This window comes from Chaetodon trifascialis, chromosome 7 (genome assembly GCF_039877785.1).
Source record: "Chaetodon trifascialis isolate fChaTrf1 chromosome 7, fChaTrf1.hap1, whole genome shotgun sequence".
In the NCBI taxonomy this organism is placed as follows: Eukaryota; Metazoa; Chordata; class Actinopteri; order Chaetodontiformes; family Chaetodontidae; genus Chaetodon; species Chaetodon trifascialis.
Genome location: NC_092062.1, coordinates 24,222,535 through 24,240,053, shown reverse-complemented (window position 1 = coordinate 24,240,053; position 17,519 = coordinate 24,222,535). Strand labels below are relative to the sequence as shown.

At 40.9% G+C, this 17,519-nt stretch overlaps 2 protein-coding genes across 2 annotated transcripts in view; both read left to right on the top strand.

The window, feature by feature from the left end:
• LOC139333392 (mannosyl-oligosaccharide 1,2-alpha-mannosidase IA) overlaps positions 1 to 17,519 on the top strand; it is a 351,400-nt gene that overhangs the window by 246,659 nt on the left and 87,222 nt on the right. The window lies entirely within an intron of this gene.
• myom3 (myomesin 3) overlaps positions 1 to 17,519 on the top strand; it is a 56,213-nt gene that overhangs the window by 2,096 nt on the left and 36,598 nt on the right. The window contains exons 2-7 of the mRNA XM_070965748.1: positions 148 to 274; positions 6,001 to 6,105; positions 11,440 to 11,593; positions 12,365 to 12,522; positions 13,642 to 13,734; positions 14,084 to 14,172. Of these exons, the coding sequence (XP_070821849.1) occupies positions 168 to 274; positions 6,001 to 6,105; positions 11,440 to 11,593; positions 12,365 to 12,522; positions 13,642 to 13,734; positions 14,084 to 14,172 (706 nt within the window). The 5' untranslated portion in view covers positions 148 to 167. The remainder of the gene's footprint in view (positions 1 to 147; positions 275 to 6,000; positions 6,106 to 11,439; positions 11,594 to 12,364; positions 12,523 to 13,641; positions 13,735 to 14,083; positions 14,173 to 17,519) is intronic.

The following is a 17,519-nucleotide window of genomic DNA, read 5'->3' as shown; positions in this document are numbered from 1 at the left end:
AACAGCGCTGCTTACAAATATAATACAGTTATGCTCCTGGCCGAGGATATGGAGCCTTTCGTGTCTGACAGACTGCCACTGACTCTGCATGGCGCTGCCTCCTACACACCTCTGCATGCTCACTCCCAGCTTCCCCTCCCTCTACAGGTGCCGGTTGGGGGGTTACCATGGAAACCAGGACGGTGATGCGGCGAGAGCAGGAGGAGCAGTCGTCCCAGATGTCACACAGCATGCAGCTGTCTTCCCAGATCAAGAAGAAGACCTTCACTTCCAGGTGCAGACATGCTCTCCTGACATCAGTGGTGGAAGTTAAAAAGGATACATGGAAGTGTGGAAGTTTTCAGATCATTTACTTATGTAATAGTACCAATACAACAATGTAAAAACACACAGTGTTCAACATGTAACTTAAGTAAAAGTACAGAAGCATCAGCAAAATGTAGTCAAACTATCAAACTATAGCAGCAGTTTATTTCAGTGTGCACTGGTTTCTTTAGATTAATTTAGCCTGGTTCATAGTGAGTAACGAGCAGTATGGAGAGCAGAGCTAGTGACCAGCGGAGCAGAGCGGCCCGATGATGGATGGTAGCGAGACGTGGTGGTGTTCATAAACAGGAAGGTCTTTTAGCTCCTCTGAAGCAGCAAATGCACACATTTCCTTACGATACGAGGCTGCAACATGAGCTTATTTGGACACTTGTACACCGACTGTGTGCCGTCCAAAAACTAATAAAAGCACGTCAGCAAGTTTCACCATCACGTACACCAACCTAATACAAATACAAAAGCACCAAATCCACAGCTGGAAATAGTCTATCACAAATATACTATTTACACTGTTTGAGTAACATTTCAGAAAACCTTCAATTTCTACCTGTATTAGGAAATAACCTTTTTTAAAAGTGAAACTCTGCATTCAAGGCTTGTTTTTAAATATTTACCTCTTCAGTTGAAACAAATGGTCTTCGAGTTGAATGTTACAGACAGGTTATGGAAGTCAAAAAGTACCGACAGAGAGACTCGAACGCATCATTGGTTTTGGTCTTTTGATGAGATCTTTTTAACAATATTAAAAACATTGAATATTGCCAGCCTTATCCTTTCAGCACCATTCTGAATAACTTTAACAAAGTAAGAGAAAATCAAAAATCTGGGAATCCAATTACAAGCGCAGTTTAAAGGATTTACTTGAGATGCATTTACAGTGATGAAGTGCAGTTGTCAATTACATGTGAAAGGTGACAGCTGGGGGAGGACAAGACATCAGCCCATTTATTTTTACCACCTACTTGGAAATCTGAACTGTGAGCCGACTGAAAACAAACTCACTTTGCCACCTTTTGGGAAAACACTGCTTCTGTATTTTCTGGCTAAAGGAAACTGTATAATCAGTATTATTTAATAGTAGCTTGAGAGGTTCCACCTGGAACATTACAACCAGCCCTTAACCCTGATTTTAATTTAAAAAAAAAAAAAAAACAAGAGGAAAAATTATTTGAGATAATTCACTTTTATTCCAGTGCAGTGTCTCTTGTTTCGGGCATTTTTCAGAAATTAGTTTCTTGAAATAAAACAAAACAAGGGGTATCGCTACACTAATATCACTAAAATGGCACTTAAGGCTCCAAAATGCGTGAGAGAAAAACACATTAATGTTGCAACCAAGTTACATTCTCTCACCCTCAATTCACAGATTTACCCATTTATTAAAAAAAACTAATGTAGGATTAAAAGATTAAATTGTTTGTTAAGAATGAGGCTGTTTTGCACTAAAGCTACATTTCATTTATACATATCAGAAAAAAGCATTTACAGTTTCTGCCCAAAACATACACTAATATCAAATAATAGAGTGGGTAAATTTTATTAGTATTACCTTGTTCAGTGTTTGCAAAGCTGTCCTGATTGATCAGAGCTGATTTGTTTTTGCAGTTGCAAGATGGCACAGTATTCATTAAGGAGAAACGTATGGCAGGCTGGTTATTCTGAGCTCAGCGAGACATCAACAATACCCTCTGGGCGACTGGTGGTAGCTGCTAGCACAACAAATTCACATATAGTATTCACAAACACACATCATTAAGACCTTCTTCGTCTTCTGTCTGTCTCTGGTATTATGGAGCCTCCGGTTGAGAATGAAGTCCTGATTCACTACATTGAAACAAACACATGCACACATACTCGCCAACTCAAGCTTTAACATGAATACAATGTTCCTCATATGTATCCTATGTATAGCTCAATCTAACATGGTATTAGCAGAGTTTTTTGCACGTTTCGGGACTGACGACACACATGAGCACTTGAGTGTACACACACTACAGGGTGGAGTTGGTCCTTAAATAAATGAAGACACTGCTGTTGCAGTTCAGCTGCTTTGTGGTTAGTAGTGTAATTGCCGTGTGGACATTATCCAGTAAATGGGAGGTGTTCCAGCCACCCAGTGGCTTGAAAGACAAATATGAACAGCAGCAAATGCAACCACAATAACGCAAACATTTTGAGCTATGCCAGTTCTCAAAACAAACTATGAAACAATGACTGAATATAAAAGAAACAGGCAGCAGCATCAGCTCACTTTTAATGTCCGTGTGATGCATCAACTGGCTCCACTTTGTCCTGCAGTAAGGTCTGAGATGTGATGCTTGAAGTTCATTCCTGACCTTGGAAACAGCAGTTGGCAAAATAACATCAAGGTTAAGAATGAAAGAACTCTGAACCTCAACTTTTAAGCAAACATGAATGACAAGTCCTTAAAGTGCTCGTGGGCAAACTCCATCTGCTGATGAAGATCATTTGGTATAAGGTAAAGATGCAGAACATTAACTTAATTAATCCTGAGAAGAGTCTCACCCGAGATGTATTTTGTTTCTTTTGATGTCACATTTCAGCTGAAAATGTGTCAACCCATTTACTGCTGACTCTACTAGCTTTAAGATGTTTTTACATGTATTAGCATGCAATTAAAATATCAGCAAGCCTATTCCATTATACTATGAAATAGAAAAAAAAAATCAGACAGCAGGCACACCAGTGCTCCCAGATGACTCCAGTGAGATCTAATAGAATCACTTCTGGTCCTGCCCTAATAGTCTCAAGTCAAATTTGCCTTCATTTCACAGCCCCCCCACTGTAGTGAGTCATTAAATTAGCCTAACCTGTGGGTCTATAATCTCCACTGCAGAATAAAGGGAATTCAACTCATTTTATCCTTAGGGATGATGAAAATAAGCAATTATTCCACCAATTTTAGTGCAGCCAAACTTAGAGTTCATCTCTCTCTCTCTGTTAAAAAGAAGTGAGAGACAAAGTAGGTGCATTGTGACACTTATACTTACAACTTCTTTGATGGAAGTACAGTCAAATTTATCTTCGTGTTAGACTGAACAAAGTGTCCTCTGGGTAGGTTTATTAAACAAAACTGCTAAAAAAGAGAACTGTTTTGCTTGCAGAGTTTAGATTTTCTTGTTTGTACAAGAGGAGGACAAATTCCAGTACAAGTTGTTGAAATAAATACAACAATGGGGGCAGATCATCCAGTGCCTCTCAGAAGTTTTCCTCTTTTTTATTTCCTAGTTACACCAAGTTAATATTTTGAGGAAGCCCGTTGTTTATGCACGCATAACTGCACAACCTCATTCTCCTGCACACAACAGCACTATCAGCTCTTTCCAGTGTGTTCGTTTGCATGCGTGGGTGCACGTGTGTGCAAGTTTGTGTGTGATGAGTGTTTGTGTGTCTGTGTGTATGTATCTGTGGGCTGTAATTGAGTGATACTGCCCAGCCGCAGGCTCTGCACAACATTATTCAACGGCCCGAGCCTCTCGGTACGCACTCACAGGGAACCTAAACAAAGCAAAAGGGAAAAAATAAGACAGCAAAAGCAGAAGTTGCCTGCCGAGCGCCGTGAAATGGGGAAATTTCCCAGCTTACAAACAAAAGAAAACGAGAAGTCCTGTCAATTTGCATTGTAAGATGACTTGTTGAAACTAATGCCTGAGGCTGGATGGTAGCAGCAACGGTAGCTGGGCGTTGTGTAGCACACACCTGAGTAAATATACAGTTTTGGCAGAAAAACTTAAAAAAAAAAAAAAAAAAAGAAAAGATTTTGTATTGATCCCTCTTAGTACTGCAATGCACTTTGCTTCAACACAAGCCAAAACCATGCTGTAACAACAGATCTAATAACACATGAAAAAAAACATGTTCTAACTTATGATATCCCCTCACTGTGGTTGTAATCACTCTTGTTAAAAGCGCAACTGTCATCTGTGGATAAAGAGAGAGCAAAAATTAATGCTTCTCTTGTTACACAAATGCCTTTCAGCTTCATTGCCTGACCTTGCTGCTAACAGCTCACGCCCTTCTCCTGTTTATGGGGGTGCACATAGAAGATCAGCTCACTTTAATGTCTGTGCTTTAAATCCAGAGCTCATGCTTTAGTGTAGGCTTACTCGTGTGTGCCTATTGTCTCTGTATGCGTCTGCATGACTATGTGCCCATGATGAAGACACTACTTTCAGTCCCTCCGGGAAATGACAGCAACTGGCAGCACTTATGATTTAGAACCACTTCACCATACGTGTGACTGCTGTGTATGTTTGGTTCCTCTTGTTCAGTTTGCGTTCCAGCTCATCAGCTGAAATGCAAACAGCTCTACCAACAGTTGACACAGACACACTGTGGATTAAATACTGAACATTGCAGATGATTGCACGCTATGATGATGAACGTCACTGCCATTGTGCCGTGAACAACCCATTGGCTCATAAACACCACATTGTCACCACCATCACTGGCCCTTTGCCTGGGCTCACGTCAGCAGCCCCATGTTCCTCCTTATTACGTAACCTCCCTATAGACAATAGCATGTGTGTTCGTACACCAGTGAGCAATAGGGGAACACTGGCAGAGGAGAAGCAGCTGAGGATGGTCATAATATTTCATACACTTGAGAGAAAACAGGTCATACACTGTCCTGCTTCAATAGCTGGGTTAGGCTTTGCACCCCACACATGGGAGGCAAACAGCAGATTAATGAGATCAAATACGAGGTTACTGTTTAGTAAAGAGTGGTAAAAACAATGTACCATGCCTTCCTAATAGAAGACAAACTTAGGAGGTCACATACACCCTTTAAGCCCAGCAGCAGTGTAATACAAAACTGTAACTGATAACGGCGTGCAAGTACATTGAGAGCAACTTAAAGCCGGATGTCAAATTCCTTGTATGCGTACACATACTTGGCCAATGAAGCTGATTTTGACTCTGATATGTTGTTCTTAACTCTCAAACTGCTGCAAATTCCTTTCTAACATTTTGGAAAAACACTGTAGAGCATGTTTAAGCTGATCAACGACAAATCTGCTATGTCCCACAATGAACCACCCTTGGTGGCTTACCCCTGAGCTGTGCAGACTGACAGAGGGTATCAGTGCGACAAAAAGGCAATATTGACATTATGTTTCAAAGGGGGTCTGTCTTTGGTGGATTCTCCTTTCTTTGCAGTTTATGTTGTTTTGTTGGAGTTTGCTTTGCCATTGTTTACCTTGCTCATGCCTCGCAACAGGAAGAGGAAACAAAAATACCCATTAAAGCTGTTTTCGGTCTAGAGATAAGAGTTGCCAGTTTTAAACAGAATCTCTGGAGTGCTTGAATAAATGAAACCTTGTGTATATGATGTTTGCCTACATTACCCAAGCTCTCCCTGACATATTGCCACCTCTGCTGTTCAGTCAGAGAATAGGACAGCCGCTGCTGCTGTCTAGTGGCAGAGGAGAATAATGATCTGATGAACTTGAAATTGGATAATGTGCCATAGACCATGACAAAATGAATGGGCATGCTAATATGAACACTCAACAGAATAAATAACTGTGAAGGATGACAAGAGAAAATATCTATTTTATAATCTTTCACCTGTGTCATTTGATGATATGCAAGATATCTTGTGTTAATCAGGCTTTGTTTGATTTTTCCAATGGTCTCTGAATGCAACAGTGATGAGGAAGCCTCCTACTCTGACTTCTATCCAATCATCCCTGCTGACCTGATGTCCGTCAAGGAGATTCTGAACATGGACAACCTCCCCCGACACAGGACATGGTGAGAGCCACGTTTTTGTTGATTACTAACAAGCCTTGAGTGGTGGATGATGTGGATTAAAAGCCCCCACACAAGGCCGTATGTAATTCTATGTCACATTATTAATATGTATTTCCAAGCACGAGATTTTCTGGAAAAATCAATTGAGAAATTGTTAATAGGTAAAATAATCAGACAAGAGTGTCTGTTCATGTATCACAGTGATGCATGAATCATATAAAAATGTTGTGTTGCCATAAACCAGTCCTGTTCATTGATTTGCAGCAACACCCTCAACGGCCTGAAACACCATAGTTAAAGGGACAGACACCAGCATAAGCAGTATTGTTATTAGGCATTACTGAGATCTGAATACACATTGAAATAACTGAATTTTTCACAGACACATTATCACAACGCTGAAGGTACTGATTGAAAATTATTAAGCTGATCATCTCAAATGAACTGAACTGATATAAATGAAAGTTCAACTGGGAGAAGGACTCCTGAAATTAATACCAAGCCATCGGCTGGGGATAAGATGTAATACTCTGTTGGAGTTGCTCCAAATACAAAAACACATATAGCGGTGTTACAGAGCGGAGTTTCTACTCTCACAAATGATCTTCGTTTGAGGACAGACACTCTCTGCAGAAAGCCCATAAACCTGACAACACTGCTTTATTTTGGCATGACATCACAGATTTATGTTTATTAGCGACAGCTAATATGACCTGCTGCCAGCGATGTTTGTCATTTTAACCAGCAAAAGCGCCAGTCAGCAGTGGATGAATGTTTTGTACTGACCTTAGTTCGTAAGAAAGACGGAGCAAAAGCTACCGAATAAAAGATTTGTTAGCATCAGAGCTTATAATGAATCTGTATTTTTTGCCAATCCAGGTGTCAGAACTGAATCAGTCACTTGCACCAGTGATGTCAAATAATTTTTATATTCACACTCTCACAATATGCAGTGAAATGCTGTCTAGGCTGGTGTAAAGGAAAGCTGTTTTGACACATCAACAGCCTAAGGCGGACCACACACGCTCGAGTGCAGCAAAGACAGGATCATTTGATTAGCTTTATTTTAGCTGATTCCGATCAATTAAAGCATACCCAGATGTGCCCTGATATTGATCCTTATGTTTAGCTCAGGACATCTCTAGCTGGTAACCCACAGTTATAGGTCACAGTGTTGTTCATAGGTAACAAATTTGCATATTTAAGAGCTTTTTTTGATCTAATGACACAACAGATGAGCTGTCTCCTGCTGGAGACTTCACTAGAAGCAGAAAAAGCAGTTAATGATAAAAGCATTTTTCAAAAGCTAATGGTTCATAAAATCAATATTTTATAGACCAAAAGATTGATTAATCAGGAACATAATCTGCAGATTAATTGGTAATGAAAATGATAATTTGCTGAAGCCCTGCTTCCAACAGCCAGGCTTCACTACAGGAAATCAGTGACACCAGAGGGAAAACTGAAATCTTGTCCATCTGCAGCTCTCAGCTTGGGCACATTATCTTTATTTCTCATTTTGGATGGGAGTCTTTTGTGGGTACAAAATGACAGCAACTATGGATGAGTCTCTTCTTCTCATACTGAACCAAAAACTAGCAGCAGGCCTCCACTTTCCTCCAGAGAACTTCCTTCCTGAATGATCTGTGCTAGTTATAAAATCCTGCCTCTCCATCAGCAGTCAACACCACATCCTCTCTTTCCACTGCATTTGAGAAAGCGGTGTGGGTCAAGTTCCACTGATGCTTTCCCCTGCGTGCCATTGACAGCACAAGAGTTTTTATGCGAACAGAGTCTCAATCAACAACAAAAATCAGGACTCTTTCTTCACTGATCTGTCTGTAAAAGGCCAGCTGGGGACTTCTCCCATCATTTGCTGTCTCAAGGATGCTATGAAGCCAATCAGCCATAACCATTCAATTGAGTTATACAGTGGAACTTTGTATTTCTATTTTTGGGCTGATGGGGAAGAGGAAGGAGCCAATTCTTCAAGCAAAAATGCCACAAAGTTTCTGGTTTCAGTTTTTTTGATCGCTGTGTGCTCTAATGACTTTTTTCACTGTTATGGCAGATTAATCACTACTGACATTATTCTTAGTTGCAGCCCTGAAAGAAATTTGTAAAGACGATCAACTCTAACAAACATCAAACTTAAGACTTTCTTAAGGTAAGACTCAAAATGATTTGATAATCCAGGACATGTAATTTATATGTGATTACCAACAGAAATAACAGGTAAACTGAAAAACATAGCAGACACCAGAAAAAAGGCAGCACACAGCTGGTGGCTGAACTTAATTTCCTGCCAGGACAGAGAGTCTTTAACTTATTAGTGAATCAGAATGTGAGAGGATTTTGTTTATGACATGTGTGAGCCATCTTTTACTTTTAAGTGTCTTATGATCATGTTGCCAGGACAGGATTACTGCTCAGCTGTCATGGCGAGGACGTCACATATCTAAAAATAAATTCTAAAGTAGAGAGGTTTAGGTCACCCAGAAAAGGAAGCGAGGGGATTGTTGTCTCTTGTGACATGATTTGCTTTACCAAAATCCCTTTCCTACTCCAGGGGCAACTTGCCCTGTCTGAGTCACAAAGTAACTGTGTCAGGATTCAATAGCACTTTCACATTTGGAAGCTTAGTGGCAGCTTCTTTGTCTGTTCCCCAATCCATCCAGAAATCTATTAGACTCCTGTGTCAAAACAGATTTGACATCTCTGTATGCATGTAGACCTCCTCATCAATGCGAAAAATAACATTTTCTCCTTCAAGCCATAAAAGGAAGCTCTGACTGTAAAGTGGCTGGCAACAGCAAACAGATGGATGGACAGAGGTCACAATGAGCAGTGAGGAGGAAGATGAGTAATACTAGAAGATAGAGTTGCCAAGGAGGGAGAGTGAAAGGGGGGAAGTCATTGAGGGTGCAATCACACCCCTTTGAAAGACAAAACACATCTGACAGTAATGAGCCTCAGCTGCAGCGATGTGGCCCTGCCAGCTTGGCGTCTCATTAGGTGCCCTCTCCCATGCCACCACCACAACCCTCCATCTCATCAATGAGCGTCCTATCTGCTGAAGTGCTCAGCTCCGATTCATCCGTCTTATCTCACCTTCAGATTTTTCCACCTGTTGAAGCCAATTTCTCCATTTTTGACAAACGACACCTCAGAAGTGCCGAGACAAATATGGCATGGATGGATATTTCACAATGGAGACTGGTGATCTAGTCATGCTGGAAGTGGTCGTCTCCTCCCAGGCACATTATTTCTGGAGGGACTTAGTGTTGCGAGATGGGGGAGCATGACATTTGTTTTGATTTGTGTAGAAAAGAAAGTGCGACATATTTGCATGTTGGCAAGTGTGGCTCCAGTTGCACATAACTATCTGAATCACACAATTGTTTCTCCTCGTGGTACAGGGTAACATGTAAATTATGCAGCTGGCTCACACATGCCTAGTTTGCCTTGGCAGGAGGGGTTTGCTGTTCTTCGCACCAATAGGCAATATTAAAATTTCCATTTTCTGTAATAATTAAGCCATAAACACCCTCATACCCACTGATTTGATGTGTTCCAGTGGTTCATTCCCTCAAGGCTCAAAATCTCTGAGCCACAGAGATTAAAAGCACTAACTAAATGTGCCTGTGGCAGAAAAAGTCAGATCCGTGAGTGTGCATGGTTACGCACTTGTCTGCATACGCGCCTATGCATGCATGCAGTTATTTGCAGATTTATTCATGCCGTTTGTGTATTTCACTGAATTATCGCAACCATTTGTAGGGCCATTCATGCTCTAGTGGCCGTCAGAGAAGTGTTTGTGAATATTTAAGAGTCCGTCTTCACTGTTTGTTGTGGCAATGTGTGTGTGAAGCATGTGCTCAAATAATTAAACCCTGGGGACTGTCAATCAAAAGATGGTTCAGGATACACACCCTTCTGGCGATGAAAGAGTGGAGTATTGAAGCACTGTATTTAAAAGGCAGGCAAAATTCATGATTGTGCCTGTTGGAGTGCATATACTTCCATGCATATGGATGAACTGCAGGTACATGAGAGAATGTGCGATGTCATGTACATATGGATAGGTATCCACATATTATGGACTACCAGAGGGCTTCACTGATGGATAATTCCTTTTTTTAAATTGGGGTAGTCAATGTTTATCTACAATAGATGGCAGTCAGCACACTGAACCCAATGTATCCCTTTGTCAGCCTTTACAATGTGCTCAGAGAGCAGGTTCAGAGGCCATATAGCTGGTGGGGATTCACCTTGTTGCTTAAAGACCCCTATATATCAAGGACCAGTCCCCAGTTATGACAGTTGCCCTACTTAATATGCCACCTTGTTGACCAGAAAAAGAAAGATGAAACTTGTTTCTTCTGAGTGAATAGACCATCACAACCACCTGCCATCTCGCAGCAACAATCTGAACTGTCCTCACCTGAAGGAGTCCTGGAGAGGCGCACACAGCGTCAGCGCTAGGACAAATGTCTAAGGGGGGCCCGGGGCTTATAGTAGAGGGGGCACCAAATTACCGGCAAGTGGTTAAGGTTGTAGTGCATGGTGAACATGAAACAATTCAGCGGTATTCTCCCCAGGAAAGACTGTTCTTGATGCCCCCTCATGAAGGCGACGCTGGGCACAGTTCATCATGTGGGAGATTTTAGAGCACCAACAGCACATCTCTTCACAGTGATGTGAATCAACCGATGCAGCGAGCCTCGATATTGCACTGACAAAAGATCAGGTTCTCAAAACCTTTGAACGCGTGTCAGAATGGTGCTCATGTGAAATGACACGTAGGTATAAATGGAGCAGCGAACCACCGAAATCATCACTGAGCCTTTCCAACGACAAACTGCCAGAAAACATAAAACTAGCATTTGTCTGCAAATGGACTGGGACAGAAAGAAACGCTTACGTGACAAAAAAAATCAATGTAAAATTGCTGTTTTGTTTCTCTCACAGCTCGACCCCTGTTTTTACACATCGTGTTCAAACCTTTGTCTGAATTGCTGTCTCTACTCCTGTCACCTCCTCTGATGGAGCTTGCAATTGTTCTGACAACCGTCTCAAAATTTTCAAAGGAAGCTAATCACTTCATGTCTAGTCTTGGTTGAAAATGTTTTGTGCAGCTGCAAATAAACACTTGAAATGTGCATACTAACATAGTTACAACCAGTGCTCAATTCTATTGCTCACTTGAAAGTTGCTCCAATGCTGTAAAGTTACATGTCTGCATATTCACTGCTATTAAACAAGTACAATCACACAAATAAGAAAAAACAATGGTCCTGAAAAAATTAAAAACTTTGTGCTGCGTTCCACCAGGGAAATCCTGAAGGAAACTCTGGCTGCTGATGAAGAGTACCACAGAGACAAGTGGACCATGTTTGGGAACGAGGCTGAGAGGGTGGAAGTAGACGTGATCAGGAACCAGCATATCTTACGCACGCATGTTGACAAACTGGCCCTTCGAAGCCAGGTAAAAGTCAAGTTTTGGTCTCAGGAACGACTCTCAACAAAGGCTGCCTTTTATTCAGCTTTAAAAACAAAACTGTACAGGGTGCCCCTATAGCTCAGTTGTTAGGGTGTGCACCATATGCATTGAGGCTGTCAGTCCTCTGCAGTGGCTGCAGGTTCGACTCCCACCTGCAGCTCACTCACTCAGCGTTTAAGACCATATATCACAAATACTTTGCAGAATTAGTGCACGCACAGTCTGAACAAGAACATAAGCACAAACTCTGAGAGTGCCATGTCTTGAGCTTCTGCTCTGTCTGATTTATTAAACGTGAGCGAACTGGAACTCAGTGGGTACCGAGTGAGTATTTCAACATTTGCTCTCTTTATTCATGTTGTGCATTGAATGAACTTCAAGGCGTCAACTTCTTTGAGACTTTCTTTGGCTGTAGAGAGGATGTTTAAAAAACACTAATAAAAACATGGCCACATTAGTGACCTAGTTAACCCTCTTTGATATATCAGTAATGCTTTTTAGTGGTTGGTAGCTAAATATATGTATCTTTTCACTTCTTGTTTACTGTGATGTTTCTACAGAGCATAACCACCACCAGATTCTCCTTACTATCTACAGTCTGTTTTTCATCTTTGTGTTTCCTTAGTTTATTTGTTTCTCTTATTCTGCTTTAATGACTCATGAAGCAAAAAGTTTACTTACCAACATTACTTTTAATCTATTTAGAAAATCTATTTACTTGAAAACTTTACCTTTCCTGAACTATCTGTGCTGCAGGCAGAAAAGAAGGCATCTGCCCACATGAAGTACCTGGAGCATCTGAGTCAGAAGGCCCCAGACTTTCCAATCCCTCTAAGGGCTCACACTGTCTGGGAAGGCATGACGGTCAAACTCTCCTGTACCGTCCAGGGCTGCCCACCCCCAAAGGTCACATGGTAAGAACTTCTGTCTGCACTCCACTCTTTTGGCCTCCACTGGCCTACAGTGATTTCTTTTCGAGAAATTTCGATTAAATTCCACTACTTGGGTCACACTGAAAACTGTCACTTTAATTTAGTTTCTCGCTTGGTTGGACTGGGTTACAGCAGAAAAATTCTCATGGCCCACAGCTATAGCTTTCAGGGAAAAACCACACATGGTGTATGCTAATGTACACTCTGACATATCAGAAACAATCACACAATTCATCAATCAGTCAAATCAAAAATTAAGAACCAACAGATTGAAAAAGATAACAATTTCAGTAATTTATCAAGTCTTGACTCTGACATTTTGTTGCTTTTTATATGTTTCTTTGTAATTTATTTGAGCACTTGCAGCTGCATGTTTTTTATGGAAGTAGCGATACAATTAAAGTTTCTATTATTATTATTATTATCTGAGGTTTTACAGATAAGAATAATTTATGGATAAAGAATATAGTTCTTAGTTTCCTTAGTTCCAGCCCTACATTGTATCACTTCATAATTCATCAACAATATAGCGAAATACTACTGAATTTGTCATGCAATCAACAGAAGAAGAGTGAGAGTAGTGTGAGAGGCAAGGAGGCAGGTTAGGTTAAACACTTGTACACGCAAATGATTGAATATAAAGATACTCAAAGCCCATGAGTTGCTTGCAAAGAAGCGTCCCTAAGTTCAATATAGCCTTACACATTAATATGAAATTACCTGTGTTAATTCAGGCAACGTGCCGAACTGTCGACCTTGATACTTGAGCTGCTGAGAGACTAGCTGGTGAACAGGCTGTGTGTACTCAGTATTCATGAACCTAAGCTGAGATCCTGATAACCTGAGGCTCATGGCTTTCACCATCCCATATGGGACCCATCAAGCCCAATGAGCAGCAAAAGGCTGACCTCAACAGTGCCCAGCACAAAAGGGAATGAGAGATCAAAGGCCCCCTCTGGCTGCCATAGATTCAGCCAACCCAACATTTGATTAGTGAGAGACGTGCATAAGTAATCAATGGAGGCCTGTTGTTCGCTTTGACATTCAAAATTAAACTAAACTTTTAACACACACTGATATATTTCTAACTTCCTACTTCAGGTATAAGGATGGTCTGCCACTGAGAATGTCTACCCAACCATGGAATTATAGTCTTCAACAAAGATTTGGTCTTAACTCACTGGAGATCAGAAGGTAGGTCACCAGCTCAAATCCTTAATTAAGGCTGAAAGTGTCCATGCAGGAAGCAGCATGGACAGGACCAGGGGTGTGCAGGACGGGGCATGTGTGGCTAGCAAACCTTGCCATTGATTAATGAAGAATAAAATTAAGAATTTAAGAAAGTTGTGGGTGATGTTCAGGAATGGTGGTGTTATGAGATAAAATATGGCTGTTTAAATTAACAACCATCACAACAGAGTTAAGTATGCCACTGCTTAAAAACTGTGCAATAAAAGCATATATTTGTAATAGTACAGATACATCCTTATTTCAGCTCCATCGCTTCCAGTTTTAACAGATACATAACACTCTACACCTTTAGGTGCTCTCCTGATGATGCCGGCGAGTATAAAGTGGTAGCCAAGAGTCCCCTGGGTGAAGCTATGACTTTTGGGACACTTGTGGTGAACTGTGAGTAGCTTCCTGCTTCATATCAATTGTCCTTTACTGGAAAGCGATTATGAATAACACAAAGATGGGTTACAATACAATGACTGAAACACAAGAGTTAAGTCTCAGGCTCCAAACTGGCAAAGGGACATTGAGACAATGATATAGGATACCAATAAAGGTAATCAAAGATGTAAGATTAAAGGCCATATAACCAGCCCAAAGATCATTTACACTGCAGATTTTCACAGTATGAAGGCGTTTCAAACCTGGTGCACACACCTTTCTTCTGCTCAAAAACACAAACTGGTCAGTATCATCTGTATTTGATACAACTGGTTCAAGTCTGTCCACACACACACACACACACACACACACACACACACACACACACACACTATATACACTGATGCCACTGCCCTCCAGTGACTTTTTTCTATGCTGAATACACCTTCACGCACAGACAACAAAGGCTAATATGAAATCTGACAGAAGTAGATCTTCTCCATCTTACATCCATCATATATTTTCCATTGAGATAAATTTGGTGATTTGTTACTGTAGATGAAAAAAAGACAACAGTAAGCAAAACTGGATATAAACTGCAGCTATTAGAAGTTAACTGTAAGTTTGAGTATGAGCCATACTTTGGTCATATATAATTTGGCATCTGTTATGGACACAAGCGTCTCACATACAACAACGCAACCTGCATGTGCTCTAAGTGGAACTTGTTATTACTGAATATGGACGCATGGATATTTGCAGACCTGAGACATGGAACCTAGACCTACTACTGCAATTCATTACATACGATTTAATAGATAAAACATAAACTCAGTGAAAGGATGAAGCGCGCATAAAAGAACTGCAAGACCGACAAGGTTTACAGACAAGCTCAGGGACTGTTCAACTGTGCAACACATGTCCGATGTGTGTGTGCGCCCCACTTCCGCACTCTCATCCACAATTCAACAACACTGGGGGCAACAGTGTCGACCATGATCCAAAGGCACATAGATGCAGATGCGTGCGTTGTTACAAACAAGCGATGCCAGTGTAAATAGATAAATAAAGCTCACCATTAGCTGAAGTCCGCGACTGGAGTTGAACCGTCTCTGGTCACTGGTGCTCTTGCGGGGAACTTAGATCCTTCTCGAAGGCCAGCAGCTAGGCCGTCTATGTGAGGCGTGGCTCCTTTGGCATCCAGTCAAGGTGCCCGCAGAAGCAAAATGCACCACAGTGTCTTCACAGTATATTCCAACCAGTCTCTGTCCTTGTATTATCACAGGTGAACGCTTTTAAACTTTTGCACAGACAGTCTGGGAGATGGAGGTAAAACATATCCAAGTCCTAAATTGGCGGCACAAGCACCCCGTGGAAAGGCAGAATCGGGGTTAATAGGCAGCACCTGTCCGACATTAGCTAGTTAGCCGCTGTAGTGTTAGCTTCGGTCGACAACTACCACACCGATTATCCACACTTTTTGGCACTCGCCTCGGGTCGACTTGTCCCCACAGGGGTCTCAACATCTTATCTCCCCACTGCTAGTGTAGAGCTCGCGTCACGTGACGAAAATAATTTACGAAATACATGTTTTTAAAGTGAGCTAGCTTACGTTGGTTTGGTTAGCAGCTCACTGGCGCGCGACTGGCGTCCATTCAACTGAAGCCCCGCCCCTAGCCCGCCAGGAGAAAAAAAATGGACGTCGCTTTCTTTCCTTTTCAATAAAGAAACTGTGTTTTATACTGGAACAAGACAGTGATAACAAAAGTCCTATTTTTAAAGTGCTCTCAGTAAATAAGCATGGTTAACTATGTCAAGACCCCTGATCTCCTGATCCATTTAAATTTAAGTCAATTTAAACTGTCCTGGTAAACAGGTTGGTTGAACATAATCTTACCTGAATAGCTAAAAACATAGAAATCAATACACTTTTATGAAAGTGGTGTGATGTCACACACCAGATGCCATAGGCCAATATTTAATGATAAGGTTGTCAGCACCAACTAAACTGATCATGAGAGGAGATGTGTTGGAATCTGCATGTTTTACCACCTCGGTTTAACAATTTCCAAATACTGTAGCTTCTTGGGAATAAAATGTGAGCATCTCTTTCGTTGTGACAAATATATAACAACAATTACTTTGTTTGGTTCAACAACTGAGCTCCTGAGATGTTTACTGTCTGCCAAAGACCAAGACTCATGATGGAGCCCAGCTGATAAATTAGCCAAATATATTGGTATCGGCATATACTGAAAGGTGGCCAGTAAGTAACAGGAAATATGGTGCCGGTACTGCATAGTTTATATGCCACTGGGCCCTGACAGGTTTATTTTTCAGCTTTAAAATGTCCTTTCTAACCCTCTGAACCTCAAGCTGTTTCTGGACGGCTTTTGCTGCTGTCACATTTTTACTCACTGTGGGCTCATTTTCACTGCAATATATATGTTAGTCCTGAGCCTGCATGGAAACAGCACAATCATGGCTGGATGAAGGGAGAACTCAGTTAGAATGCCATAAGTCATCAAAGAAGAAACAAATGCAAGATTTATTTCTTTGGTTATTTATGTAAGAAAAGATGAAAAACAGCAGAATCTATACTTTTTTTTTTCAAGTGCCCACAAGTGTAACTGTTACAAAAAATAAATAATAGGGTTTCCACATGCTATACATATTGAAATATTTACATTTCACAGCCTGTACTAACCATCTCTCTCGTCTTCTCCTCCTGGCTACTGCTCCTCCTGCAGTTCAGTTGACGCTTTGCTGAATTGTTGTCACTTGACTGCAGGTCTTATTGTAATCATTCAAGGCTTTGCAGTTGCACTGAGGAGTGTAGGATTTTATGTTTTTTACAGTATCTGGTTTGTCCATATGGCTGATTTTTGGCAGAATTTTAAATTAGACATGTAGAATATAATGATTTTGATTTAAAAAAAAAAATCACTATTTTAAGATTAGATTTAGTTATTTTTCCTTATTAGGGGCATTGAAGGACATGATTCATTCAGAAATTTGAAACTCAGACCAAAATTTCTGTTTTTACAGTTTCTGGCTATGATAGATGGTGCATTTTTTTAAAGAAAACATACCTTTCAAATCTCCAGGGGAGATGTGGGGTAATACACATCTTGGTCACAGTTCTGTAATCACATAATCAAATTTGAGAGATCCCAATCAAAAGTGTTGGATGCCATGCTTTTAAGTTTGATATTGTCATCAGATTTTAAAACTGTCAGACATCAATATTGGTTTTGGCCTCAGATATCCAATATCAGTCTGGCTATAAGATGAGGATTTCAGTTTTTCATTTTATTTGCAGGGGCACAGATATTCATTTATGCCCCCGGGTGCTGAGACTG